Source organism: Phacochoerus africanus, chromosome 13 (assembly GCF_016906955.1).
Source record: "Phacochoerus africanus isolate WHEZ1 chromosome 13, ROS_Pafr_v1, whole genome shotgun sequence".
NCBI classification, from domain to species: Eukaryota; Metazoa; Chordata; class Mammalia; order Artiodactyla; family Suidae; genus Phacochoerus; species Phacochoerus africanus.
In genome coordinates, this window is record NC_062556.1 from 25,844,207 (window position 1) to 25,872,183 (window position 27,977).

Consider the following 27,977-nt stretch of genomic DNA (forward strand, 5'->3'; position numbering starts at 1 on the left):
ACGGAATGACGGATCCTTAACCCACTGGGTGAGGCCAGGGATTGAACCCGCATCCTCAAGGACACTAGTTGGGTTGGGTTTGTTAACCTCTGAGCCACCACGGCAACTCCATCTTGTTTTTATACTTACTTTATTTTTTTGGCAGCCAGATGCAGTGGCTGGATGTGGGATCTCAGTTCCCAGACCAGGGATTGAGCCTGGGCTGCAGCAATGAAAGCACAGAGTCCTAACCACTAGGCCACCAATGCTATATGCTTTTGAAATATAATTTTATTTTATTGTTATTTTTATTTTTTGTCTTTTTAGGGTCACACCTGCGGCATATAGAAGTTCCCAGGCTAGGTGTTGAGTCTGAGGTGGCAGCTGCCAGCCTACCTCACAGCCACTGCAACGCCAGGTCTGAGCCACATCTGCAACCTGCACCCCAGCTCACTTCAACGACAGATCCTTTAACCCGCTGAGTAAGGCCAGGGATCGAACGTGTATCCTCGTGGGTAGTAGTTGGATTCTTAACCCACTGAGCCACAACAGGAACTCCAGCTTTTTTATTTTACAAGAAAAATCTTTTTTAAAATTAAAACTCATACAAATTAAAAAATATACTGAATATTCTAATTTTTGTGAAGATGAGTACTATTTAACAGTTACGGATGTCATGCTTTATAGGAAATTTTAATGTAGTTATTCCATATCAAAGTAACTAAAGCATTGGGTAAATTAGTAATACATGCATTTTTAATATGCAGTTACTAAACTCACTTGTAAAAATCTCTGTCTTTCACCTTGCCAAAATCAGTCGGCATCCCAGAGGACTCATCAGTCAAAAATCAAGTAAGTTTCTTTTTCATAATGTATGCTAAATATGCCTAAAGGAAAAAAAGCGCTGTCATTAAAAGTAAGCAGGTCCTTACCTGTGATGTAAGTATTTCTTAGTCTTAATTGTTTTTTGTTTTGTTTTGTTTTCCCTTTCACGTCACACCTGTGGCATATGGAAATTCCCAGGCCAAGGGTTGAGTTGGAGCTGCAGCTGAGGCTACGGCCTTGGTAACAGCACGTCTAAGCCTCATCTGCAAACTATGCCGCAGCTTATGGCAATGCCAGATCCTTAATCCACTGAGTGAAGCCAGCGATGAAACCCACGTCCTCACGGAGGTTGTGGCAGGTCCTTAACCTGTTGAGCCACAACAGGGACTCCTAAATATTTCTTAGGTTTTTGAAAAATTGTGTGCATGTGTGTGTATATGTACATATGATACATAACGTATATAACATATATATGACATGTATATAACATAGCGTATATATATTAATGGCCTTGAAAAACTACTTGTAAGGCCTTTTACTGATTTGAATTAGTGTTCACATTAAGATTAAAATCGTCACTTGCCAATTTAAAACTTGCTTCACCTGGTTTTGTTTTATGTAACTTTTCTTTGTATTAAGAAGAGCCTCTTCCATTTAAGTTACTGTTATTACATAGGTAAAAAGTTAGTAATAGACTTGATAGAATTGTAACTCTGCTTGCCTTTTACATTTGGGGTAAATTTTTCATAGAGTAATCCTGCTTGAGTTGAAAGTCATTTGTTGAGAGTAGCAGTTACAGTCATGAATGAATAATAAGTATTTGAATTTATTTTTAGTTGTTCATGAGGCATCTGTACAACTTGTGTTCTAAGGACTATAACAGAAAGAAAAACAAGGCATTGATCTTAAGCTTTGCATCCTCACTGAATTTCAAAGGGAAGGCTGTGAGACTTAAAGATCAGGCGCTTTTGACATAATTACCTAAAATGGCTTGAAAATGTTAAAACGATTTATTCGTGTTCTTTCTGGGGAGTTAGAGGAAGACTCTCCAAGTACGACATAATAGACAAGAAACTTCAGTGACAGGGGCAGGGTGTATAACCTTAAGTAACCATCATTCAGGCCCTGTGCTTAGTCCTGGTGGTATAGTTGTGGTGGAATAGATAAATTACTCGGCCCTGTTGGAGTTTATAATCTAATTTGAGAGTGAGGATCCCTACCTTTTTAGAACTTTGAGTGGGAAAGATACACAAAATTAGAATCTCTAGGCACACTGATCTTCCCACATACATTGAGATTGAAGAAAGATACTGTATTTCATGTTGTGCCTGGCAGAATTAGTTAAATTATTTTAATTTTGGTTCATTTGCATCTGCTTCCTGTGCTCAGGGCTGTTTGCCCCCAGCTTCAGTAAAGAGACCCTGGCTGCAGACTTGCTGATTGCTTCGCTCTTCTGAGCTTTCCTTTTTTTCATTTGTAAAAGAGGGATAAAAGTGCTTACTTCTTAATATTAGGTTGAAAAGAGAATGTAAAATTAATGATGGTATATTAGAACTGTTAACCTGTTTACAGTAAATTTTATCTTTAACATTAGCTTAAGTGCAACAGTATTAGAGATAAGTTAGAACCCAGAAAATTATGTATTTCAATCATGGAGGGGTTTGGGGCATCGTTTACCTTACTTTTCTCTTGCTTTAATACAGATGATATGAAATTAGTTATGTAAAATTTTCTGTGAATCATCAGCTGCTTTGCTGTCTTGTTCCTCAAGGTGGAGCTCTTGTTGTTCATCAGGTTATATTTTTATCTCGACAAAACAAAACAACAACTAAGAAAATGAGAAGTTCTAAGTTCCCTTTTTCTTTTTTAATAGGTATGACTGGTATCAAACAGAGTCTCAAGTAATCATTACACTTATGATCAAGAATGTTCAGAAGAATGATGTAAATGTGGAATTTTCAGAAAAAGAGGTCATTAGAGTCTTTGAATTATTTTTGGAGATTAAATACTTTTATTTGTAAATGTAAATTATATTGCAGAGTAATCTCTAGCAATTTGTCATACATATACATCATTTCTTTCTCATATCAGAATGGGGAAAATGCTGATGAAAATACAAAGCATTGCTTTTCAATTTGAATCATTTAAATTTTGAGGCGTGTATAAGTACTATCAGTTATAGCTAGAAGTGCATTTTTTTCCGTTAAATTTGGAATTCAGAGCAGAACTTGGTTGACAAAAGATCTTAGTAAGACAGAGAATTTGGTTACATTAGGGTGCTATACTTCATGAAAAAGGTCTGCTTATTTGCTGTGACTTACACATCTGAAATTTACTGACCATATGAAATGAGTATGACTTAATAACTTGGTTCCTTAGTATTTAGTAGACCTTGTGATAAATATTTAAGAGAACTTGTGGTAGAACTAGATGTTTTACATTTGAATACTTTCTTTTTTGTTATATACTGTATAATTTTGCTCTTGTATTTTGAGTTTCCGAGAGATTTAAATGTTAAAATATGTGATATGAAGCAGACTCTTTGGCAGTTAATTATGTCTGTGAGAATTCACGTGAGGTATACCAGATTTTTTAAAAATTATTTTGAGATTCTTAGAATCTCAATTCTAAGAATTCACAATATTTTGAGAGTCTGATACTCATGTAAAGTTTTAAAAATCTGCAGCTATTGGAGTTCCTTAGTCAGTTTAAGTATTTTACCCTTAGCCAAATAAATTGATAAAATGTGCTGCTAATTTGTGTTCATTAGTTGTCTGCTTTGGTGAAACTTCCTTCTGGAGATGATTACAATTTGAAGCTGAGACTTCTTCATCCCATAATACCAGAACAGAGCACATTTAAAGTACTTTCAACAAAGGTAAGACAATGGAAAAGGTTGTCAATAGTAATCTTTTCCAAATATAGAAACATTAGTCAACTAATTACAATTATAAGCTTTTTTTTTTTTTTTCTTTTTAGGGCCATACTCTTGGCATATGGAGGTTCCCAGGCTAGGGGTCAAGTTGGAGCTGCAGTCACCAGCCACAGCCACAGCAACACAGGATCCGAGCTGCATCTTCGACCTATACCACAGCTCACAGCAACGCCAGATCCTTAACCCACTAAGTGAGGCCAGGGATCCGACCCACAACCTCATGGTTCCTGGTCGGATTTGTTTCTGCTGCCCCAAGACGGGAATTTACTCAGCCACCTATCTTTAAATTAAATAAGAACAATAATTTTTAAGTCAGTTTTTCTGTCTACTGCAATTCTAGGACAGTAGAGTGTAAAAATGTACTTTACCTCGGTGGTATATGTATACCTATAAAGATAGGTAGAATATTTCTCGATAAAGAGGCCTTCACAAAAGATATAATGACCAGCATCTTTTGTAAGTTTTGATATAATGCCTCATGTCTTGAACTTGTCAGTTTGGCCTATTTTGATCTGCAGATATGTTTCTCACTTCCTTATGTAGTTGAAAATACAAATTACTGTGTATTTTTTTAATTATTTAATGAATTTTATTACATTTATAGGTGTACAACAGTCGTCAGAACCAAATTTTACAGCATTTCCATCCAAAAACCTTAGTGTTTCCTCCCATCCCCCAACCTGTCTCATTTGGAAACCATACGTTTTTCAAAGTCTGTGAGTCAGTATCTGTTCTGCAAAGAAGTTCATTGTGTCCTTTTTTAGATTCCACATGTCAGTGATAGCATTTGATGTTGGTGTCTCATCATTGTCTGACTGACTTCACTTAGCTTGATAATTTCTAAGTCCGCTCATGTTGCTTCAAATGCCATTATTTCTTTCCTTTTAATGGCTGAGTGATATTCCATTGTGTATATGTACCACATCTTCTTTATCCACTCCTCTGTTGATAGACATTTAGGTTGTTTCCATGTCTTGGCTGTTGTATTTAGTGCTGCAGTGAACATTGGAGTACATGTGTCTTCGAGTCCTGGTTTTCTCTGGATAGATGTCCAGGAGTGGGATTGCTGGATCAAATGGTAGTTCTATTTTTAGTTTTCTAAGGAATCTCCATACTCTTTTCCCAGTGGTTGCAAAAATACAAACTACTATAAAGATGAGTCTGCTCTCTTGTTTTTTTAGTTAAGATGAGTTTTAGGTTACTTTGTTTTAAGGGATTAATGAATAATTCGCAGTTTGAGTTGCTGTATAATTTTTAGATTTATGTTTTCAAAAAGAAGTGAAAATATACTATAGAATTAAAATTCAGGGGAGTTCCCGTCGTGCACAGTGGTTAATGAATCCGACTAGGAACCATGAGGCTGCGGGTTTGATCCCTGGCCTTGCTCAGTGGGTTAAGGATCAGCGTTGCTGTGAGCTATGATATAGGTCACAGATGCAGCTTGGATCCTGCGTTGCTATGGCTGTGGCATAGGCCAGCGGCTACAGCTCTGATTAGACCCCTAGCCTGGGAACCTCCATATGCTGTGGGAGCGGCCTTAGGAAAAGGGAAAAAGACTAAATAAATAAATAAATAAATAAATAAATAAAATTCAGGGACTCTGTCAACCACCAATCAAAAGATGTAGGAGTAGGAGTTCCTGTCATGACTCAGTGGTTAATGAACCCGACTGGTATCCATGAAAACGCAGGTTCGATCCCTGGCCTCACTCAGTGGCTTAAGGATCTGGCGTTGCTGTGAGCTGTGTGGTGTAGGTCACAGACTCAGCTTGGGTTTGGCGTTGCTGTGGCTGTGGTGTAGGCCGGCAGCTACGGCTCCAGTTTGACCCCTAGCCTGGGAACCTCCATGTGCCACAGGTGCGGCCCTAAAAGGACGAAAGACAAAAAAAAAAAAAAAAAAGATGTAGGATTAGGTAGAAATGTAATCTAGTAGGAAAAATAGTGAACTGAAACAATTAAAACCTGACTCTGGTTCTTAGCTCAAGAAAACCTGACTCGTGTTCTTGAATTTAAGACACACTATTATAGGACAGAACTTCAGCATCTATAAAAATGAGACGGATAGGGACTAGGACCTCTGAAAGCCTTCAATCTGTTAAGATTTTTATGAAGGTATATGAAGAGTTAATAAGAAAGAATGATAGGATTTTTTGCCATTACTACACCTTTTTAATGCATGCCCTCCAAGGTAGTATGTTGTTTAACTATTGGGTTTAATTGTGTGACTTTTCCTATCATAGACCTGTGCTATGAAGAGTAGTAACTGGGTTGGCAGGAAGAAAAGGACACCTGCATAGGGTGGGAGCAGGAAGTGCCAGGTAGTTACAGTACTATAGTTCCAGTTTAGCAGTAGCTTTTGCATCTAATTAAAAATGATTTTGGAGTTATTGTTGTGGCTCAGAGGTTACAAACCCAACCCACATCCATGAGCACTCGGGTTTGATCCCTGCCCTTGCTCAGTGGGTTAAAGATCCAGCATTGCCATGAGCTGTGGTGTAGGTGGCAGACGTGGCTCGGATCCCGAGTTGCTGTGGCTCTGTCTGGCGTAGGCCGGTGGCTACAGCTCCGATTAGACACCTAGCCTGGGAACCTCCATGTGCTGTGGGTGCGGCCCTAAAAAGCAAAAAAGGTAAATAAAAGGGAGAGCTTCACTTATAAAAAAAAAGATGAAAATGATTTCTCCGTATAGCTATTTGAAGAGTACAAAGCTGTTTACTTAGGCAGATAGGAAATAGTTGCTTGGACAATAGAATGTGAGAAAAGGGATGACGTCTTAGGAAGGTTTTGGTCTTATCAGCCGCATCCACATAGTTTAGAATTTTTTTAATGAAATAATATTGGGCCAAGTAATCAAGCATAAAACTAGATCTAGATTTGAGAGGGCGATCAGAAAATTATTCATGAGATATTTAAGTATGTCTTTTTGAAGTAATTTAAATGTTAACTGATTTGTGTGACCACATGGCAAATAATCGGTCTTACTAAGCTCCCTTATATAATAGAATAATAGGTTTGGTGAGTATACAGGTCTCTTTGGCTAGAATCAAAGATATAACCAAACACTGTCATATCTTATTCTTTCTTCTTTGAATCTTGTGAGTGCTTGTTGAGTCTAACCATTCCCCAACCCCATTTAACTGTGTTCCCAATTTACCTTTTTTTTTTTTTTTTGCCCCCAGCTCCTTTCTCTAAGTATTACATAACTACTTTCCTTCCACGTATAGTGGTTTGTTAATATATACATTTTCTTTCTCTTATTCTTAGTAAGTATTTGAGGATGAGAAGCTGTCATAGTTGTGTCTCTGTATGTGCTCCGGGTAGGGTTGCCAGATAAAGTACAGAATGCCCACTTAACTTTATGAACAGTGAATAATTTTTAAATATATTCCATTTGCTAAATGTGGCAGCTCTAGCCCTCTGCACTGTGTTTAGTGGGTGGGCGCTCAGTAATTGTTCAGAGAATGAATTTAAATTGGATTCTGATGTTGGCCTTACTAACCTGTTAGAGTGTATTTCCATTCTTAGTTTTACAGGTGAAAAGAAACTGAAGTTCAGGAGTTCCTTTTATGGCTCAGTGGGTTATGAACCTGACTAGTATCTGTAAGGATGCTAGTCCTTGGCTTTGCTCAGTGGGTTAAGGATCCCATGTGGCTGTGGTGTAGGCTGGCAGCTGCAGTTTCAGTTTGACCCCCTAGCCTGGGAATTTCCATATGCTGCAGGGGCAGCCCTAAAAAGTAAAATACATAAAGGTATATGTACGTTCGTTCATTAATTTGTGGACTTTAAATGTTTCCCCAGGTTCACAAGTTACTAAAGTGTTTAACCTGGCCTGGCCTAGGAGGAATACTTTCACCTGTATAAAGCAAGTGCCTCTTTGCTTAGGTTTTCCTAAGTTCTGGGATTAAAGAATTTAGATTTGAAGGATATATTCTGGAAGACGATTATTTTTATTGTCCTAACCCAAAGTAATATACATTACTTTGTAAAACTACACTTTCTTGGCGTTCCCATTGTGGCTTAGCAGTAACAAACCTGACTAGTATTCATGAGGACTCGGGCTCGATCCCTGGCCTTGCTTAGTGGGTTATGGATCTGGCGTTGCCATGAGCTGTGGTGTAGGTCACAGACATGTCTTGGATCTGGTGTTGCCAGCAACTGCAGTTCGATTCTGCCCCTAGCCGAAGAACTTCCTATATGCTGTAGGTGTGGCCCTAAAAAGCCAAAAAAAAAAAAAAAAATCCCTTACCCTTTCCTTTTTATTTCTTTTGTCCATACCCAGGGCATGTGGAAGTTCCTGAGCCAGGGATTGAACCCATTCCACAACAGTGACCTGAGCCACTGCAGTGACGATGCTGGATCCTTAATCTGCTGAACCACAAGGGAAATCCAGATTACCCATTTTTATGCTGTGTTTTATGGGAAACAAATGAGAAGAATTTTACTTAATTATATCTTAAGGGAAACGAAAGTTTTGAATCCTTTTTTGTACAGCAGAGGGAGACAGCATTAAAATGCTGAAAATACAATCTTTCTCCGGGTTACTGAGGCTTATTTAGTGATGACACTAAAAGGGAAAAATAGTAATTTGCTTTTCATATGTGTGCAGGTGTCTTGGATCATTTATGTGATTGAGAAAAGGGTGTATTTTGCTTGAAATCTGCTTGAAATTAGTTTCTGTAAAACCTGTGGTTTAAAGATCTATTTCTTTGCTTTTCGAGATGCTTGTTTTCTTATCTTCAAGGATGAATGAATGTTGCATATTTATGTATAACCATTGGTTAAGTGTTATTAATTCAAGTGAAATATAATTTGCAATAAGATAGTAAGAGGTATGATCCTTAAATTATTGAAATAACATTTCTAAACTAAATATTTTACAGTGTAATATCTGCTTTGTTTTTCTTAGTCAGAATTCATATTTTTAGCATCTGATAGTTATTTCTATCTTCTACAGATTCCAGTTTTTATATCAGCCTACTAATCCATTTTCTTTATTAAGAAACTAATGTTTCTTTTGTTTCATCTTGTTAATTTCATGACCGTATTCTCACAATCACAGGGTTATAACTTCAGTAACAGCTGTACTGTTAAATATTCATTTTAAAGATTAATGTTCACTTCCTCTAAAAAAAAATTAGAATTCTCAAAATCCTTTGAGTAAATGTGCCCCTGTAGAAATATTTCTTGTGTTACTATTTTTAGTCAAGATAATTTTTTTGTATTATATCAGTATAAAATATGATGGCTTTTTTTTTTTTTTTTTTCCCCCCAGTCTTTTTAGGGCCACACCAAAGCATATGGAAGTTCCCAGGCTAGGGGTCAAACCAGAGCTATGGCTGCCAGCCTACACCACAGCCACAGCAACGCCAGAATGCCAGATCTGAGCTGTGTCTGTGACCTACACCACAGCTCACGGCAAAACCAGTTCCTTACCCCACTGAGTGAGGCCAGGGATCGAACCCCTGTCCTCACGGATACTAGTCAGATTTGTTACCGTTGAGCCATGACGGGAACTCCAATGTGAAGGGTTTTAATTGGAATTGTGGGAAATAAAAATGTGTATCTTAGTGACAAAAATCCCCCTTCTCAGCCCACCAAAATTTGGGAAGTTTTAGAACTTTTTTTTTGATATTCATAAAAGAATCCTAATTATGATGTAATGGGGTTGGAGGTGTCTGGACAGGATGCTAACTGCCTTTTTGTTTTTTAAGCACAGATGTGAGGGGTTGGATTATTGTTTTATTATGTCTTTTTGATGAACTGGTGGTAATAAGTTTTCTTTTTTTTAATAATATAGTGATCAGTTGCTGATATGCACAAATCGTGGATCTTGGAGTATATTTTTGCTGCCTCTTCTATTAATGTATATTCGTATTTTTATTTATTTATTTTGCTTTTTAGGGCCCGCTCTCTTGGCATATGGAGGTTCCCAGGCTAGGGGTCAAATCGGAGCTGTAGGTGCAAGTCTACACCACAGCCACAATGTCAGATCCGAGCCATGTCTGCAACCTACACCACAGCTCACGGCAATGCCAGATCCTTAACCCACTGAGCAAGGCCAGGGATTGAACCTGCATTCTCATGGGTACTAGTCAGATTCATTTCTGCTGAGCCATGACAGATCTCTGTATTCATATTTTTAAAAGAAGATTTTACCACCCATGCTATCTATAGCTGTCTTATTAAACTTAGGCATGCATTATGGATATTTTTTTCATGTCCTTAAATATTTTACAGCAAAGTATTTCTTTTTATTTGTTTGTTTGTTTGAGGCACATAGAATTCCAAGGGCAGGGATGAGATCTGAGCCGCAGTTGCCACCTCGTCTGCAGCTGCAGCAATGCCAGATCCTTTTAACCCACTGTGCTGGGTGGGGATCGAACCTGTGTCCTGGCACTGCAGAGGCACTGCCGATCCCATTGCTCCATAGCAGGAACTTCACAAAGTATTTCATCATATGCATTTACCATAGCTTATTTAGCCAGTTCCATATTGTTTGATCTGTAGAGAATTAGAGTAGGTAACTGTTTTGATCACTGAGTATTATCCTATGTAATATTCACAATTACTGCATGGTGTGGGTATTGTTGTTTCCTTTTTACAGGTAAAGAAATGAACCCAGAGATGTGAAATAATTTGCTCAGATTTTTTTAGCTAATTATAACAATGATGAAGATACTGGTAATAGCACTCAGTTATTATTTGCCAGACATAGTGTAATTTTTTTTTCATGCATGGCCTCATTTAATTGTCCTAAGAACTCTGAGATGGGCCCTGTTAACCCATTTTGTAGGAGAAACTGAGGCTCACTGAGATGAGTCATACATCCAACAAGGGGCACCTATTTGTGACTCTACTCTTTCTGAAATTACGCAGCTGATTGTTTTTGACTTGTCTCAACCTCTGCTTATTTCTAAGGAAATAAAATAAGTAGAACTTTTAACAATAAAAGACATTTCCAGCAAGTTACTCTATTTCTTGGCTCCCTCATCTCTAAAATATGGATGGTTTTCTCCTCTGTATAGGGTTCTTCTCTTGAGTGAGGTGATATATATGAAACAGTGCATGGGGTATGTAGTAAGTGTTCCATAAATGTTACTTACTGCTGTTACTTACTCAGATTTTTATTCAGGTTATAAAAGTAATAAATGCAGATTATAGACAATGTTGAAAAATATAAAGGAGCTGAGAATGTCATCACTCCATCTTCTTTACTGAGGTCATGTTGGCATCCTTCCTTCCAGATAATTAAGACACTTCCCCAAATGTAGGTCTATCACTGCAGGGGAATTTTTTCTTATGGAAATGTCTTCTGATTGACACTGTTCAAGAGGAGTGGAGGTGTTGCCCTTACCCCCAGCACAGTGCCTGACTTGGAGTAGGCGCTCAGTCAGTATTTGAATGAAACTGTTAGAACTTTGGAGAAGATTATGTAGTTCCTCTTCATTCATTACCATCTTTTGCATTAAAAAAAATTATAAAATTATTTGAGCGTAAGAAATGAAGACATAGATGTGCAGTCTGGCCTCAGGAAGACTGAGCTTTTCTATTATTGGACAGAGGGTTTGGATACAACAAGTGTTTTACTTTTGTTTTTTGTTTTCGGTTTTTTGCTTTTTTAGGGCTGCACAAGCAGCATGTGGAAGTTCCCAGGCTAGGAGTCAAATCAGAGCTGCAGCTGCTGGCTTTCTCCATAGCTACAGCAGTGCCAGATCCTTAACCCACTGAAAAAGGCCAGGGATCAAACCCGCATCCTCATGGATACTAGTCGGGTTCATTACCTCTGAGCCACATGGGAACTCTTGATACAACAGTTAAATGTGCAAAAAGCTGCAATCCAAAGAGAAAGGAACTTATTTAATGACTGCAGCTTTGAAACCAGTGGTTCTCAAAAGTTTGCTAGAGGGAGTTCCCTTCGTGGCTTAGTGGTTAATGAACGTGACTAGGATCCATGAGGATGCTGGTTTGATCCCTGGCCTCACTCAGTGGGCTAAGGATCCGGCGTTGCCGTGGGCTGTGGTTGTAGGTCGCAGACACGGCTAAGATCTGGCATTGCTGTGGCGTAGGCCGGCAGCTGTAGCTCCAGTTGGACCCCTAGCCTGGGAACGTCCTCCTTTTTGCGGCCCTAAAAAGCCAAAAAAAAAAAAAAAAAGTTGGTAGGAAACAAAGTTTACCAGTAAATGGTATAGCTCTCTAATCTCTGGGAAAGATTCATTATATGGATAATAGTAGTAGTAGTGGGTAGGAACTTCCTTTTTAAGAAGGTAGTGCCTGAATGCTCTGATCCTTTAGGAGTAATGGCTTTTCTTTAAATCTGAACTTCCTTTCATTGGAAACATTAACCTCCGTGCTGTGCAAAGGGCACCTTAGAAGTGGGTGATGGCACACAATATGTTGAAAACTGACAGTCCAGCACAGCGAGGATTCTTACTGGTAATCCGTGAATGCTGCTTTGGGATGTTACAGCACATTGAAAGCCTTCCTTGTGCATGTGGTAGCAACGTTCAGGCAGACTACCAAAGTTCTAAGTTAACTTTTAAACTATTTTTGACTTAAAAATGAAAGTAGAATGGCTGATAAATGGTTGCAATAAAAATGTATGAAATTGGGCTGGTGGTAATTCAAGAATATCTGTCAGGATCATTTTTAAAAGCATATGTAAGCATTAAAAGTGAAGTAGGTGTAAAAAAGAATTTGTAGAAAATTAGTCTCCACACTGTCTTCTTTTACCTTTTAAAAAAAGCTGCTTTAAATAGTTTATTATGTGCCGCTCTTTTAATGAATGGATCATGTGTAATTTCAAGTTCAGGTCACGGTGTCTCAGTTGAAACAGGTTGTTTCTTGGAGCTTTAACTTTGGCTTTATGAAGCCCTCTTTGTTCATGCTGCACAGTAACTAGGTTATAGTGGCTCTCAGTGGATGTGAGTGCTAGTGCGTGCTGCTCTTCGGGTGAAACAAGGGACTTTTTACGGATGGTGCTAAGCAGGGAGCAGGAGGTGTGAATATAGGATGCCCTGTGGCTGAGGTTACTTAAGGATACTGTTGCTGGACACACTGTTTGCAAGTCTTCATTTCTGGATGACTTGAAAGTTGAGCAAGATGCAGTTTTAAATTTAGTTTAATATTAATAGTCCTTGGAGTTCCCGTCATGGCTCAGTGGTTAACCAATCCGACTAGGAACCATGAGGTTGTGGGTTCCATCCCTGGCCTTGCTCAGTGGGTTAAGGATCCGACATTGTCATGAGCTGTGGTGTAGGTCGCAGACGTGGCTCAGATCCCATGTTGCTCTGGCGTAGGCCGGCAGCTACAGCTCCGATTCAACCCCTAGCCTGGAAACCTCCACATGCCGCGGGAGCGGCCCTAGAAAGGCAAAAAGCCAAAAAAAAAAAGAAAGAAAATTAATAGTCTCGGTAACTATTGCTGTGTCATTGCCAGTTATTGGATTTCTGTCCCTTTTTGATAAATATCCTAGCAATGACAGCCTAAAATAACCAGTGTCTTCTCACTTAATACTGTGTAAGAAAAAATAAAAGTTAATCATAGTTTGTTTTAGGGAATTCTGGAGATCCTCTTAAATATTTTTATTTATGTAGAATTTAAACACATAAATTATATTAAAAATACTAATCTTTTTGCCCCTTTTCCACTGAGATTGGTTTCATGTTTTTCTTAATGGAAACATTTTTTTTTTTTTATATTTCTATGTGCCTAAAGAAAATACTCATATCACGCCCTTACCATACAGTCACTTCATATCTAAAAATATTGACAGTGGAGTTCCCGTCGTAGCGCAGTGGTTAACGAATCCGACTAGGAACCATGAGGTTTCGGGTTCGGTCCCTGCCCTTGCTCAGTGGATTAACAATCCGGCGTTGCCGTGAGCTGTGGTGTAGGTTGCAGACGCGGCTCGGATCCCGTGTTGCTGTGGCTCTGGCGTAGGCTGGTGGCTACAGCTCTGATTCAACCAACCCCTAGCCTGGGATCCTCCATATGCCGTGGGAGCGGCTCAAGAAATGGCAAAAAGACAAAAAAAAAATTGACAGATTTTTGGTAGTGTTTAAGTATTTTAAAATACACAGATTTTAATTGCAGGTGTTACAAAGATTACCAGTAATTGCTTTTTTTTTTTTTTTTTTTGCTTTTTAGGACTGTATCTGCAGCATATGGAGGTTCCTAGGCTAGGGGTCCAATCTGAGCTACAGCCGCTGGCCTATGCCACAGCCACAGCTGCGCAGGATCCAAGCCATGTCTGGCACCTATACCACAGCTCACGGCAACCCCGGATTCTTAAACCATTGAGCGAGGCCAGGGATCAAACCTGCAATGTCATTGTTCCTAGTCAGATTCGTTTCTGCTTCACTACAACAGGAGCTCCGTAATTGCTAATTTAAATGATTCATCTACTCCCAAGGGGTCAAAGAACCAAAATTTGGCACAATAGGCTTTTCTTTTTGTTAATCTCCTTTTTCTGTTTAACAAAAGTGGTGATTGTTTTCTTAAAAAAACCCATTAGAATATAAAATTATAATTTGATTCGTAAACTATATATGTAATACTTATTACTGTATTTACTAGTAGTTTAAATGCTGTGTTTTGCTAGGCTAAAAATGGGGGCTAGAGTGTTATTAGAATAATGAAAACATGAATAGAGAGATGTAAGTGCTATGTGAGTGTGAGGGTTAAGGCTGGATTCTAGGGGACCAGCCTTGATTAGAGTATAAAAGATGCTTTTAGAATGTTAACATTTCATTTTAGTAAGTGGCCTGAGTCTAGCATTCAGAAGCTCTTCGTCGTCTGTCTTCCGTATTTTTTTCATCTGTATCTTTCCCGGCACTAACCAAAGCCTGGATTGAGGCAGACTACTCGGTAGCGCCTAATGCACTGTACGTTTTCACCTCTCAGGGCTCCGGTTTTAGGCAATTACCTTTGCTGCAGAGACTTATCCTTCTACCATTGCAAGTGCTCATAGCCCTTCATGGTGCCTCCAGACCTCTCCTATTCACAACTGGGTGTGATCTTTCCTGAGCTTTTAGAACATTGTTTTGCCTCTTGAGTAACTTTCAGATATCTTAGAGACTATTGAATGGACATGGTCGTGTCTTTACTACTTTTAAAAAAATTCCTCACATTCCTGAAGACTATACCTTGCTCACAGTAGTTTAATAATTATTGAATGAATGATTGTAAAAGTGTTAGCATCGCTTGGTTATAAAACCAGGTCCCTTTACTTGAAGAACAGCAAGGTTCTGGGACACTGGGGTTTGCAAAAGAGAAGGGCTTTATTCATGAGACAGCCAAGTGGGGAGAAGGGAGAACAAATCTCACATCTACCTCTCCAGAGGCGAGGGGCATGGGATACTTACGGGGTAGAGAAGCAGGGCGGTCTGAGGTGTCGGGAACAATGACAGGAGGCAAGAGAACAGTGAAGTCGTTGATGTTCGGTGCAGTGTTCTCATATATGAGTCACATGCCTCTGCATGGGATGCATGTTCCGAAAATGGTGGCATTAGTGTGATCCGAGGGTGGCGATTTTGGCTCTCTGATGTCAAAAAGTCTTCCATGAGACACTCGTCGAGGCCCATTTGAATAGTTCGTGGTCTTGACCACTTTGAAGTGGGCGAGACTAGGTCCATGTTCCTAACAACAGTTAACCGTGACTGTAAGGACCCATCCTTCAGAGGTGTTTCATATCAGAAGCAGTTCACGGAGTCTTGTGATTGTTTAAGCTCTGTGTAACTTGGAGGGTATGCAGTTTGCAGGAACAACGGAAGTGAGCTTGGTCAGAGCAGGCACCTTACAGGATACTACTTTTGAAGCAAGTTATATCTTAAGGGGTCTGATGACTGCCCTCTGTTTAGCTTATTATTTTTGTACAGTGAAATGAATTTCTCTCCTTGAAGACAGGTTCATGTACATGGAGCTATAATTCCTTGAGGACAGGGTTTCTTAGTGGCCAGCACTGTTAACATTTGGGGCTGGATAATTCTTTGTTGTGGGGGTTGGCCTGCATGACGTAGAGTATTTATACCACCCCTAGCCTCTCCTCACCCCTACCTTAGTTGTGATGACCCAGTAATGTCTCCAGAAATTGTCAGATGTTTCCTCGGGCACAAAAATCACCCCTGGTTGAGAACACTGCTTTGGGGTGGGGGAAGGATTTCAAGACTCTCTAAATGTAGTTTATAGCGGATATGTATGTTGTTTGCCAGTGGTGGCTTTTAAGTAGAAACAAGAATGTTTAAAATTTCTTTTAATTTAACTTTGTATAATTTAAGCAAACTATCTCAAGAACGCTATTCTTGTAAAACATTGATGACTTAAGGAAATTACATTTTCTCATTGTTTGGGTTATTTTACGTTGAATAATGGGTTTTATTTGCTGTTTCCTCCAGATCGAAATTAAAATGAAAAAGCCAGAAGCTGTGAGATGGGAAAAGCTGGAGGGGCAAGGAGATGTGCCTAACCCCAAACAGTTCATAGCAGGTTTGTTTTCTGGCCTTGATAAGCTTTAAATTCGTGTTGTGTTATATAGTGGAAATGAAAGAGTAATGAGTATTCTTTCTACTTTCATTATTTAGAGTATAATAAGGTTGCTTTGTGATGAATACAAAATACTCTTTCTTTTCTTTCTTTTTCTTTTTTGGCCGCCTGGTGGCGAATGGAGTTCTTGGCCAGTGATCAGATCCAAGCTGGAGTTGTGATCTGCACTGAAGCTGTGGCAATGCCAGAGCCTTTAATCCACTGTGCCAGGCTGGGGATTGAACTTCCATCCTGGCACTGCAGAGACACCACCGATCCTGTTGTGCCATAGCGGGAACTCCACAAAGTATCTTTCCCTACGATGGTCCTAACTTCTTAAACTCTGTAAGAACACGAATGGCAGCAAAAGCCCAGAAAGAATTGGGATTTATTGTTTACTATATCACTTTATGACATTAGTTGGGGATTGTTTGCTTTTGTGTGTTACCCTTTCTCTGTTGCTGCTTTTTCTGTTTTAAGTAAATTAGTAGTTCACTCTGCTGATTTAGTTCCTCCTCTTTCCTTCTCCCCTCTTACTTATTCCTTGCTGTTTCTTCTAATAGTGTCAACTCTAATTTCTTGGAATTTCAGGGCCTCACAGAGAAAAATATCGAGCTCATTTCTTTGTATTGCTGAGAGATAAAGCAAACAGCTAATGAACGCCTAAGGCAAGCAGAGGAGTAGAGTTGAAAACCAGGGTTGATTTCTTAACCCTTTAAGGGACAGATGACTAAGTTGGGGGTCAAGTCTAATCACATGCATTAGGCAGATAGGTATTTTTCTTACAGAATGATAATCTGCAGGTCACAATCTAAGACTGTATTTTCAGCAGTGGTCTTATTAATGAATTGAGAGAATTTTCCTTTTATTTAAAGATAATGCTCTGATCTGATGCCTGAAAGGTGGTAACTTTATGTTTCAACAACTTTTAAGTTTTTGATTGCTTAATTCTGTAACAGAAAACACACTTCCTTGTGGCACTTTTTAGAAGACACTGCCTTAGCCAACAGATGATTCGTTTAAAATTTTATTTTGACTTTTTTTTTTGTCTTTTTGCCTTTTCTAAGGCCGCTCCTGTGGCATAGGGAGGTTCCCAGGCTAGGGGTCTAATCAGAGCTGTAGCCACCGGCCTATGCCAGAGCTACAGCAAACTCGGGATCGGAGCCGCGTCTGTGACCTACACCACAGCTCACGGCAACTCTGGATCCTTAACCCACTGAGCGAGGCCAGGGATCGAACCCGCAACCTCATGGTTCCTAGTCGGATTCGTTAACCACTGAGCCACGACGGGAACTCCTTGACATAATTTTAGATTCTCATAGAACTTGCAGAAATAATAGAGTTCTCATGTACCCTTCACCCAGCATCCCTGCATAATAATATCGTAACTAACCTATAGTGTATTTAACAAAACCAGGGAATTGACACCAACAGATCGTTTCTAAGAATTGAAAGATAAGTTAATAAGCTATTTATTAAGATTCTGCCTCCCACTTTATGTGAAAGATGCGCTAAAGATCTTATGCTCTCGTCTTGGGGCTGACTCCAGAGATTTTTGGACTGAGATGTATATATAGCTTAAAGCGTGTTTTGAAAGAAATACTTTAAATGTAATAGCTAACCTAACTCTAACCACAGCCCTGTACAGTAGGTAGCTTAGTATTGTTCTTCCCATTTTAGACTCAGTTTGTCCAGGATTGCCTAGCAGTTTTCACTGTCTAGGACTACACCCAGCTCTTCATTGTCTAGGTCTGGTTCTTCCACCCATATGTGATGTTGCTTGTTGCTGCTTTTTTTTAACAATGGGAAGTCCCTGCTGACATGTGTGTCTTTGCAATTTTCTGATTTTACAGTGAATAAGCAAAGAGGTTACCTGTCTCTCAGTAGTTCATCTACCATCTAGAGATGTTAATATTTTTCTAAAATTAAAGATTTTTTAGTGTTAAAAACTTTTTCTGAACTCAGTGCCTTGGAAATTCAATATGCTATTCCTCCTCACCTGTTTTATTTTTGTAAGGAGTTAATACGCTTGTCGGATTTTTGTGTGCTTCAAGCTGGAGACTGCAGATAAGGGCAAGTTGCTTAACCTGTCTGGGCCAGCTTTCTTATCTGTAAAATGGAGATTAGAACTGTGCTCCCATCTGGAGAATCAGCATTAGGATTAATTAAACCCATGTTCTCTAGGCTCTTAATTTACCATGGTGTGCCTTTTTTTGTTTCTTTGGTTACTAGTGAAAACGTACAGAAGATAGAGGAGATTAGTGGTAGAGGAAGAGTAGATAAAATTGGAAAAACAGTATGTTTGCCCGGAATAAAACTAACATGTGTTGTAGTTTTGTTTAGGGGTGGTGGGGATGGGGTTGAGAGGGGCAGAGAGAGGAGAAAGGATGGGAGAACAGAATAAACAGTGAGTAGTTTCTCAGCTCTTTTGAGAAAAGAAATATGTAGAGGGGGCAGTAGTGGAAGAGGGACATAAGGCTGGCAGTAATGTGTCCTGATACATTCACAGGGAAATATCGGATCAGGCTTTTGTTTTGTTTGTTTTAAGCTCTGTAGCTATACTGTCCTTTGTAAGAGCTGCCAGCCACATTACCTGTTGACCACTTGGAATATGACTGGATTAAGATGTGATCCAAGTGTAAAATACATACTAGATTAGAAGACTTCATGTGAAAAGAAGAATATAAAATATCTTAGTTTTTTATATTGATTTCATGTTGTAATACTATTTTGGATATATTAGGCTAAATAAAACATGAGAAAGCATTTTACCGGATTCTTTTTAGTGACGTGGCTGCTAGAATATTTAAAATTGTACATGTGACTCGCATTTGTGACTTATAGTATCTTTCCATCGACTAGTGAACAGAACTGCTCTTACAGTTCTTCAGTAACCTGGTTAGTTAATTTTTAATTATTTGCATGCCAGAATCCTGATGCCCTTGGTCTTTGAGGCAGTCTTGACAGTGCCCCAAGTCCCTGGGCTCATTGTCTCTCTGGCTGCAGACAGCCTCTGTTTATCCCAGTACACCCCACAAACATTATTTTCTGTGTATGTGTGACATGGGCATTGAAGTCTAGATCATCACGTGCAGTATTTTTCAACATTCAGGAATTCTTTTTTAATCTCCTGTTGAAGTAATGTAGTATTTTTAATGTGGGGAGGGGATGGAACTTTACCTCCCTGTCAAAGGGCATGACAGTGTCAAGTAGCATGGCACTACTGTCAGTTTATTTCTACTCTGAAAGATGGAAGTACCTCAGAAGAATCCACGTTTTTAACATACACTAAAATTCTGTTTAATTTCTTTTCTTCTTCTTTTCTTGGGGGTATGTGTGTGTGTGTCTTTTTAGGGCCACACCCGAGGCATATATGGAAATTCCCAGGCTAAGTGCCAAGGAGCTGCCGCTGACAGCCCACACCACAGCAACGCCAGATCTGAGCTGCATCTGCACCTCAGCTCATGGCAACGCCAGATCCTTGACCCAGTGAGTGAGGCTAGGGATCGAGCCCACGTCCTCATGGATACTAGTTGGGTTTGTTACCACTGAACCCGACTCCTCTGTTTAATTTCTTAATGAGAACATCTTTTTACAAAATTACTATGTTTAGAATTGTTTGCCACTCTATTTGCAACTTTTCTGTAAACACGAAAGTTCTATATGTTTCTCACCCAGTTTCTCCTGTTATTGTAATTAACATGAAGGGTCTGTTTTTTAATCTAATTTGCATAATGCTCCAGAAGTTTATACTTTATTTAATTATTGACGTATGTATCAGAAAGACATTTATTACAAATGTGAAATTCAGTGACTTAAACCGTGGGCTTAGATTTCACCATGGGCGTTCCCGTCCTGGCTCAGTGGTTAACAAATCCGATGAAGAACCATGAGTTTGCGTGTTTGATCCCTGGCCTCGCTCAGTGGATTAAGGATCCCAGCATTGCCCCTTGCTGTGGTATAGGTTGCAGATGCTACTCGGATCCCGTGTTGCTGTGGTAGCTACAGCTCTGGTTTGACCACTAGCCTGGGAACCTCCGTGTGCCACAGAAGTGGCCCAAGAAATGGCAAAAAGACCAAAAAAAAAAAAAGGAAGATTTCACCATGGTCACAGGGTTTACATATTCTTAACATAATCAACTCGTGTTAATTAATCACTTCTGTCTGTTTTTACTCCATAGATGTAAAAAATCTATATCCATCATCATCTCATTACACAAGAAATTGGGATAAATTGGTTGGTGAGATCAAAGAAGAAGAAAAGAATGAGAAGTTGGAGGGAGATGCAGCTTTAAACAAATTATTTCAGCAGATCTATTCAGATGGTTCTGATGAAGTGAAACGTGCCATGAACAAATCATTTGTAAGAACATAAACGTTAAGAGATTCTTTTATGTTAGTAAATTTCAGAAATCAAAAAAGTGATAAGTATATAACTTGAGATCAGATTGCATGTACTGTAGTTGGGAGACTTTTTTTTTTGCTTTTTCAGGCCAAATTTGTGGCTGATTGGATGTTCCAGGCTAGGGGTCACATCAGAGCTGCAGCTGCGAGCCTGTGCACAGGCACAGCAAACCGTGTCTATGACCTACACCACATCGCTAGATCCCTGACCCACTGAGCAGGCCAGGGGATCGAACCTGCATCCTCGTTCAGATTCATTTCCACTGTGCCACAACGGGAACTCTGAGAGTTCCTTTTGACTGGGCTTTGTCTGAGTATTTCTTCTTACTCTAAACTTAGAATAATTATTGAGGAAGTTGAGAGCTTCTGGACGAGGTAAGAAACAAGTGATGTATTCCAAATAAATTTTTTCATCAGTGAGTTAGAACTTGGAGTTCCTGCTGTGGCACAGTGGGTTAAGGTCTGGTGTTGCTGCAGCTGCAGCGTAGGTTGCAGCTGTGGCTTGGATTCAGTCCCTGGCCCAGGAACTTTCATGTGCCACAGGTGAGGCCAAAAAAAAGAAAAAAAAAAAATACCAGGGGTTACAGTGGGTGATATGGAATTATTCTAGGTGGATTTATCACAGTAGCTGATGAGTTCTCAGTGAGCCAGAATCACATATAATCTCAATGTCAGAGATGAAGAATATAGAAGGGAAACTTCCAGAACAGTGTTTGGCAAGTAGGAGGTAAATATTGGTTATTCATTGGTTTGTTAATAATTTCTCTGTTGATTAAGAAAATTCAGGCTTTTTGCCAGGGCATGAATACCACCTGAATTAGGCCTCAAGTTCTGAGGTTTTAATGACATGTCGTCACTGTAGAACTGTGTAGATCTTGCTTAATGGTGTATTTATTTGACTTTTACTAGCTCTGGAAACATCACAGTTTTGAGTTGGTTACCCTGTGCTATATGTAGGTTCTTGTTACCTATCCATTTTATATGTCGTCGTGTGCATATTTCGGTCCCAAGTCCCTAATTTATTTCACCCCACAACGTTTCCCCTTTGGTAGCCATAAATTTGATTTCGAGTCTCTTTGGTAGGTTCTTTTATATCATTTTTCATTAGGTTCCATGTATAGTGATCTCATATGATATTTGTCTTTTTCTTTCTGACTTACTCAGTCTGATCATTTCTGGGTCCATCCATGTTGCTGCAAATGGCATTGTTTCCTTCTTTTTTATAGCTGAGTAATATTCCACTGTGTATACATACCACATATTCAACAGCATAGGTGGGTTTGGGTTCCCTTTTCTCCATATCCTCTCCGGCATTTATTGTTTGTAGACTTTTTTTTTTTCTTTTTGTTTTCAGCCACACCTGGGGCATATGGCTGTGACCTATGCCACAGCTGCGGCGGTGCCAGATCCTTAACCTGCTGTGCCACAGCAGGAACACTTATTGTTTGTAGACTTTTTGATGATGGTCATTCTGATTGCTGTGAGGTGATACCTCCTTGTAGTTTGATTGGCATTTCTCTGGTAATTAATGATGTTGAGCATCTTTTCATGTGCTTTTTAGCCATCTTTCTTCTTTGGAGAAATGTCTTTCTTTTTCCTGTTATATTGTCTTTATGCTGTAAATTTCCATCTTAGAGGAAATTTAGCTGTCTCCCACAAATTTTGATTTTATATTTCCGTTTTTATTCAGTTCAGTATATGTTCTGACTTCCGTCGAGACTTCCTATCCTAAGTATGTATTCCACTTGAAGAGAATATATATTCTGCTGTTGTTGAATGGAATGTTCTATAAATGTCCATTAGAGCTTGTTGATTGATATTCTTGTTGAATTCTTTTATAGTCTTGATTGTCTTACTGTTCTATTGATTGTTGAGAGAGGGTCTCCACTATAATCCTGGATTTATTGATTTCTCCTTTAAGCTTTGTCAGTTTTTGCTTCACATATTTAGCAGCTCTGTTGATTGCTATGTTTTCATGGTGGATCGGCCTTTTTATCATTATATAATGTCTTTCTCTAGCGCTGATAATTTTTAGACAGCATGTAGTTGGGTCATATTTCTTTAATTTGCCAATCTGTCTTTTAATTGATACATTTGGACCACTTACAGGTAAGGTAATGATCGGTGCATCAGGACTTCCTTCTACCATGTGTGTTTTGTTTTGTTTTTGTTTTTCCTGCCTTCCTGTGGGTATTTTGAACATTTTTTAGAATTTCCTCTTCTTTTATCTATAGTGTGTTTTAGTGTATCTTCTTGGTGTAGCATTTTTAGTGGTTGCTGTGGATTTTGTACCAGGTATATTATACATAGCTTATTGTATTGTCTACTGGTGTCCATTTTTTGGACACTCTGAGCGACATATAGAAACCTTATCTTTCTTTATCGTTTCTAATTTATAATGTAATTTTCTTGAGTATTTCCTCTACATACATTTAGAAACCACATTATACAATGTATTAATTTTCATTCAGCCATCAATCTTTTTTTTTTTCTTTTTCTTTTTTTTTTGTATAGCCACACCTGTAGCACATGGAAGTTCCCAGGCTAGGAGTCCAGTCGGAGCTGCAGCTGCTAGCCTACACCACAACCATAGCAGCACTGGATCTGGGCCGCACCTGTGACCTGCACTGGAGCTTGTGGCAATGCTGGATCCTTAATCCCACTGATCAAGGCCAGGGATCAGACCTGCATCCTCATGAATACTATGTCGGATTCTTAACTCATGTCCGGTTCTTAACTCGCTGAACCACGACAGGAACACTTTCAGACATAATTTAGAAAACTTAAGAGAAAAAGCAAACTCTATTGTATTTATCCATGTGGCAACCTTTCTTCCTTTCTAACTTTCAAAGTTTCATTTTTTTGCTTCTTTTCTGTTTGGAGAACTTCCTTTGGGCATTCTTTCAGGGTAGATCTGTCCATGACAGAGTCTCTGCCCTGGCAAGGGTTTCTTTGGATTTTTACTGATTGGGATTTACTGAGTTTCTTGAATCTGTAGGTTTATTTCTTTTGCCAAATTTGGGATATTTTCATTCATTATATCATCAAGTGCTTTTTCTGTCCTACCTTCTTTGTTTTCTTCTTGGAATCCATGACACAAATGTATGATATTTTGCTAGGGTAGAACATCCCCAGAACTCTCTTCGTTTTATCTCTATTTTCTCTCTTTATTTTCATATTAGGTGGTTTATATTGTTCTGTTTTCCAGTTCACTGATTTTCTCTGTTCTCTCTTGTCTTCTCTTGAGGCCATCCACCGAACTTTCTGTTGTATTTTTCAATTTTCGAACTTTCCATTTGGTTCTTCTTATATCTTTTGTTTCTGGTTTTTTTTTAAAGCTAATTCATAATTCTTGTTGAAGAATTTTTGCCATGACTGCTTCAAAACTTGTCAGATAATTCTAACATCTCTGCCATATCTATGTTAGCATTCTGTTGATTGTCTTCTCTTTTAAAAAATATAATCTGAAATCTTCCTCATTCTTGGTGTTTTTCTCCAGTGCCAAGTGGTATTCAGTTGAAACCTGGACATTTTCATGTTATGAGACTGGACCTTACTTAAACCATCTGCTGGAGATGGCTTTCTCTCTTATCCCCTCCAGCAGAGGAAGGGAAGTCACTGCTTCACTCTAGCCAGGTGGAGTTAGCAATCTAGGTACCCTGCTCTGCCTCCACAGACACCCCAGGGCATCTGCTTGTTAATGTAGGTGTTGTGGCTCCCCATGTGGTCTCTCCACTGACACCACAGGCAGCAGAGAAGAAGGCTGGTTCTCCACAGCCTAGTGTGAGTGGCAGTCTAGGCTGGCTCTTCACTGGCCTGCTTGGGGACGGAGCCAGTTGTTTCTGTGGCATTTAGCTAGAGTGGTTATTGACTAAAAGTTTTCTTTAGAACAACATAAATCTGTCTTTGTCCTTGGGCTAGAGATATCAGGCTTTGTTGGTCTTTTTTTGTTTGTGCCCTTTGGCATTTCCAGCTTCTCCAGTTCCTGTTGTCAGAAAAAGGAGGCAAAAGAGAACTTAGCACCATGTCGTTTCTTGGATCCCTAGCTCATTTGTCCTCTTCCCTTCTCCTTTTAGAGTCTTCTTTTGTTTGTTAATTATATAATGCCCAAAGCTTTTAGTTGTACTTAGTGGTGAGAGAAGGAAAAAGTATGTTTCCTTAACGCCTTCAGAAGAACCAGTTTCAGTATTGACTTTTAAGAGCTTGCTGGACAGAACAGTGTGAAATTTCAAAGATGTATTATAGAACCTGTATCCATTTTCATACAGAAACTTGGCTAATTTTAATTAGTACACACCCATCAAATAAGCCACTAAGCTGTCTGTCTGGCAGCATTGACCCAGAACATACCAAGGGAATGGGGAATGCAGGCATACCTCAGAGAACTGTGGGTTCAGTTCTAGACCATCATCATAAAGCAAATTTTGCAATAAAGTGAGTCACGCTTATTTTGGTTTCCCAGTGCATATGAAAGTTATGTTGGTACTATACTGTAGTATGTATTAAAAAAGCATGTACTAATTAAAAAATACTTTATTGCTAAAATATGCTAACTTTATCATCTGAATATTTAGCAAGTTGTCATCTTGAAATAGTAACATCAAAGATCACTGATAGGGAGTTCCCGTCGTGGCTTAGTGGTTAACGAATCCAACTAGGAACCATGAGGTTGCGGGTTCGATCCCTGCCCTTGCTCAGTGGGTTGGGGTTCCGGCGTTGCCGTGAGCTGTGGTGTAGGTTGCAGACGAGGCTCGGGTCCCGCGTTGCTGTGGCTCTGGCGTAGGCCGGTGGCTACAGCTCCTATTTAGACCTTTAGCCTGGGAACCTCCATATGCTGTGGGAGCGGCCCAAGGAAATGGCAAAAAGACACCCCCCCCCCCAAAAATCACTGATGAAAGATTCCTGAAACAAAGTAGGAACAATGAAAAAGTTTGAAATGTTATAAGAATTATCAAAATATGACAGAAACATGAAGTGAGTAAATGCTCTTGAAAAAAAATGATGTCCATAGACACTCGATGCAGGGTTGCCACAAACCTTCAATTTGTTTAAAAAAAAAAAAAAATCGAAATCTGGAGTTCTCCTGTGTCACAGTGGGTTAGGATCCAGTGTTGTCACTGCAGTAGCTTGGGTTGCTGCTGTGGCACAGGTGCATTCCCTGGCCCGGGAACCTCCTGTGTGCCGTGGGCATGGCAAAAAAAAAAAAAAAAAAGCAGCATCTGCAGTAACGTACAATATAACAAGGTATGCCTAACAGACGGTCTCATCTGAGATCTCTTGGTTTAATTGGGCAAAGTGACCAACACATACAAGATAATCAGAGAAATGCTCGGTTGCACTGCAGTCTGTAAGAGAGGAAAAAGGTCACTAGCGAATATGATCAGATGATAAATCTGCTTCCTTCAGTTCTCTTAGAAGTAGCTTATTCTATAAACTTGTCCCATTTTATAGTTGATTATAGAAGTAGTCTGTTATATAAAATGTCCCATCAACATTTTGTTTGAAGCCTACTGTGTGCCAGGCCTCTGCCCTTGGAGCCAGCATGTTAAATGGTTGTAAAAATGCTCCTTGCCTTTTAGGAGCTCTCAGCTTTAATTTGGAGCCAAGAGTGGGGAGCAGGCATAAGAAGGCAGATCCTTAAAATTTTAACAGTGCAACATCACCCATGTTATATTAATGGTAATTCTGCACACAGAAGACAAATCTTATAAGAGCAGATGAAGTCCTGACTAGGGTCAAAGAAGGCCACAGAGAGTTGGAGACGTGTCATGTTTGGAAGATAACTAAAGATATAAAAACTGGGATGGAGAAGAGCATCCCATGCAAAGGAACCCACATATGGGAACTTGGCAGAGCGTGTGGGGTATTGGGGTTATTTTGAGGTTCCAGTATAATAGTAGTGTATGTAACTTTATGCATCCAACAGTAACAGCTGGTTATTTTTAAGTGTTTAGATTTTAATAGTTCACTGTTCTTTCCTGTGATCTGAATCAATGCATTTTTATTGCATTAGGATAACAGCTATCCAGAACTTTATTTTTTTTTTAATTTTTTAAATTTATTTTTGTCTTTTTGCCTTTTCTAGGGCTACTCCCACGGCATATGGAGGTTCCCAGGCTAGGGGTCTAATCGGAGCTGTAGCCACCAGCTTACGCCAGAGCCACGTCTGCGACCTACACCACAGCTCACGGCAACGCTAGATCCTTAACCCACTGAGCATGGCCAGGGATCGAACCCGCAACCTCATGGTTCCTAGTTGGATTCATTCACCACTGAGCCACAACAGGAACTCCCAGAACTTTATTTTTTAAATGTGTTTATGAATGTACTAGGCTTGTTGGGAAGTGTGACATTCAGTGGGTACCAAATATATAGTAGTTCTTTCTTCACCGAGATACTGATTTTTTGTATCTCTATGTATATGTACCTTGATTTAAAAATAATTCTAGCATACACTTTCATATATTTGACAGAGAACCTTAAGGGGCTCTTGAATTTCTGTCCAACTAGAAACAAGTTTACTTTGCTTAGTCTTTACTATCAGCAAAAAGATTATATCATCATTGTCTTTCAGAGCCAATTTTATTTTGATCTGAAGGTAGTATTTCCACAAATATTTCTGTGCTGATTAGCAGAAGACGTGGTCCTCCTACCTAACTAGAGTTTCCTTTTCAGATTTTATAAAACATAGTAACTTACCTGGAAAGCCTAAGATTAAATCAAAATATTATCAGTGTATATTAAGTCAAACATAGCTTATATTTGAGACTCTATGCTTGGAACATTTTTAGAAAAATACTCTGTTTTGATTATATGGTCCAAGAATTAATTTGTTTTTGTTTCTTATTGCAGATGGAGTCTGGTGGTACAGTTTTGAGTACCAACTGGTCTGATGTAGGTAAAAGGAAAGTTGAAATCAATCCTCCTGATGATATGGAATGGAAAAAGTACTAAATAAATTAATTTGCTATCACTGTATTGCATATATTCACCTAATGCCCATTGTGTATTAATATTGCTTTCTTGAATTTCGAACACTGAATACATCTTTTAAAGATTATACCTCTTTACCTCTTTGTGCTTTAGAAATTATTTTCCTTCAAGTGTTCTGAGAGACTAACAAAGAATGAAATCATTGCTTCTGTCCTTAAGGATTTCACATATGCTGAAATGGAATGAAGTATCATTTGCTACTAGATAGATTAATTCTACCTAGTTGTGGGAGTGGAAAAATTGTTAGTGGGCTGTCTTGGGTTATTGCCTTATTTTTGATGCAGTATTCTGCTAATAATTTATTAGACTTGGCAGCTTTGGGT

The 27,977-nt window shown here is 39.1% G+C and overlaps 1 protein-coding gene across 1 annotated transcript in view; it reads left to right on the forward strand.

Moving 5' to 3' along the window:
* Window positions 1-27,652, forward strand: part of SUGT1 (SGT1 homolog, MIS12 kinetochore complex assembly cochaperone) — a 41,673-nt gene extending 14,021 nt beyond the window's left edge. The window contains exons 8-13 of the mRNA XM_047755967.1: window positions 797-831; window positions 2,678-2,774; window positions 3,575-3,682; window positions 16,131-16,221; window positions 20,439-20,620; window positions 27,514-27,652. Of these exons, the coding sequence (XP_047611923.1) occupies window positions 797-831; window positions 2,678-2,774; window positions 3,575-3,682; window positions 16,131-16,221; window positions 20,439-20,620; window positions 27,514-27,615 (615 nt within the window). The 3' untranslated portion in view covers window positions 27,616-27,652. The remainder of the gene's footprint in view (window positions 1-796; window positions 832-2,677; window positions 2,775-3,574; window positions 3,683-16,130; window positions 16,222-20,438; window positions 20,621-27,513) is intronic.
* The last annotated feature ends 325 nt before the right edge of the window (window positions 27,653-27,977 follow it).